The 1,893-nt window shown below is 76.9% G+C and overlaps 2 protein-coding genes across 2 annotated transcripts in view; both read right to left on the bottom strand.

Moving 5' to 3' along the window:
- H696_01398 (hypothetical protein) overlaps nt 1-756 on the bottom strand; it is a 3,396-nt gene extending 2,640 nt beyond the window's left edge. Inside the window, exon 1 of the mRNA XM_009495294.1 lies at nt 47-756. Coding sequence (XP_009493569.1) covers nt 47-719 — 673 coding nt within the window. The 5' untranslated portion in view covers nt 720-756. The remainder of the gene's footprint in view (nt 1-46) is intronic.
- Nucleotides 757-1,726: 970 nt separating this feature from the next.
- Nucleotides 1,727-1,893, bottom strand: part of H696_01397 (hypothetical protein) — a gene marked incomplete at its 3' end in the record, with an annotated part of 5,673 nt that continues 5,506 nt past the window's right edge. Inside the window, exon 3 of the mRNA XM_009495293.1 lies at nt 1,727-1,768. Coding sequence (XP_009493568.1) covers nt 1,727-1,768 — 42 coding nt within the window. The remainder of the gene's footprint in view (nt 1,769-1,893) is intronic.

Raw genomic sequence — 1,893 nt, 5'->3', positions numbered from 1 at the left:
CCCCCCCCCCGATCGGTGGCGGCGTGGCAAGGGCCGAGATGCGTACCCGGCGTGTAGATGTTGATGGCCAGCGGCTGGAGGAGGGCCGTGACGGCGGCCACCCCGACCACCAGGCGCTTCTGCGCGGGCGTCCAGCTGAGGTAGTGCGAGGCCAGGTCCGGGGAGCCGGTGTCCGCCTCGCCAACCTCGCCGACGCCAATGACACCGGCCGTGGCCCCGGGGAAGGGGCCGCCCTCGGCGGCCTCCAGGTCGGCGGAGGGTCTCCCGGCCGCCGACATGGCGCCGGGCTTGAAGGTGAAGCCGCCGGCTGGCGGGAGCGGCTCCCCGGCCGGGGGCACGCCCGGGGAGGCCACCTGCGAGCCGGCGGGTTGCCCGTCCGGGCCGCCACGGAGGTCCGGTGTCAGGGCCGGGCTGCTGGACGAGGCGTGTGCCCCGCCGGACAGCGAGGACGACTCGCTGGAGTCAAAGCGGTCGGTGGCCAGCTGGAAGGCCACGGCCGAGCTGGGCCGGCGGAGTTGCGACGGCGCGCCAGTCGGCGACAGGGTGCCGCCCATGTCGTCAGCCGCGTCGGTCGCCGCGGGGCGATCCCTGGTCAGCGGTGGCAGGGAGATCTTCCCCAGGTGCGGAGCGGCGTCCGGGAAGTCGGCCACCAGTGGGGACGTCGGCGGGCCGATGCGACTAGGCGAAGCGGGCGCGGCTTCCGCCTGGGCCGAGGACATAGCAGGGGGGAGGGAAAGCAAACGGGGGAGGGCGGGGGGGGGGAGGGGGGAAGAGAGAGGAAGGCGGGGGGGCGAGGGGGCGAGGGGGCAGGCAAGGGAGGGGAGCGGCGAATGGTGCTGCGGGCTGTGCCGGGCGGCGGAGGCGGTCCACGCTGCTGGCGTCTGAATGTAGTGGCGTGTGGCGGCCACCCCGCCCGCATATGCCCGTTGGTATTTCCCCGGGCCCCTCCGATCATGCCAAGCGCAGTGTGGTCCCCCGCCCGCCCGCCCGCCCGCCCGCCCGCCCGCCCGTTCCCCCCAGCCGGGGGGGAGATCTGCCTGACGGTTTTCCGCCCCCCCCCAAACCCAGGTGGGCCGGGGGGGGGGGCGCGCCTGCGCCGGGCCGGGCCAGTCTCTCCATACCGGCGGCCCGCGATCGCGCCCGGCTCCGGGCGGGATGTGCGGCGCGGCCGAAGCCATGGTGCCGGCTCGGCCGCCCGCCCGCGGGACGGGGCGGCGGCGGGGGGGGGGGGGGGGGGGGGGGGGGGGGGGAGGTGCAGGCCTCGACCGGCTCTGACTACTGGCGGGCGCCCGGCCCCGGGGGGGGGGGGGGGGCCCGGCTCCGGCGGCGCACTAGATAGATATCGCGCTGCCCCTTCCTGCGGACGGGCAGGCGCGGCCGGGGCCGGGGCCCGGCGCGCCATGGTTCGAGATTGTCCCCGCCCGTGGCCACGGACCCCGCAGTCTCCCCCGGGGGGGGGGGGGGGGGCCAGCCGGCCGGCTGCTATTCCCGTTGTTCGCTCCCCCCTCCTCAGCGGCGGTCCTGGGGACCGCGCCCGAGGCGAGGCACGTCCATTGGCATGCCGGGTGTGGGGGGGGGGGGGGGATGAGAATGCCCGTTGCCCATTCTGGAGGGGGGCTGTGTGGCGCTCCAAGGCCACGGCACATAGCTGTTGCTCGCGGCGGCGCGCCTCCGCCCGGGTGCGTGTGCGCGCGCGTGCATGTGCCCGCCTGTATGCCGCGGCACGTTAATACCACTTTGCGCCCATGCTCCACAGGCTGAGGCGCGCCTGATCGGCCGGCGAGGGCGCGCCGCTGGGCATGCAGGTGCCACCCCAAATGCCGGGACACCTGTCCCCCGCCCGGGGAGGGGGGGCGCAGCCCGGCCTCCCGGAGAAACTGGCGCCCCCCCCCC

Source organism: Fonticula alba (assembly GCF_000388065.1).
Source record: "Fonticula alba strain ATCC 38817 unplaced genomic scaffold supercont2.2, whole genome shotgun sequence".
In the NCBI taxonomy this organism is placed as follows: Eukaryota; order Rotosphaerida; family Fonticulaceae; genus Fonticula; species Fonticula alba.
The sequence above is the reverse complement of the archived record's forward strand: the minus strand, read 5'-3'. Positions and strand labels throughout refer to the sequence as shown.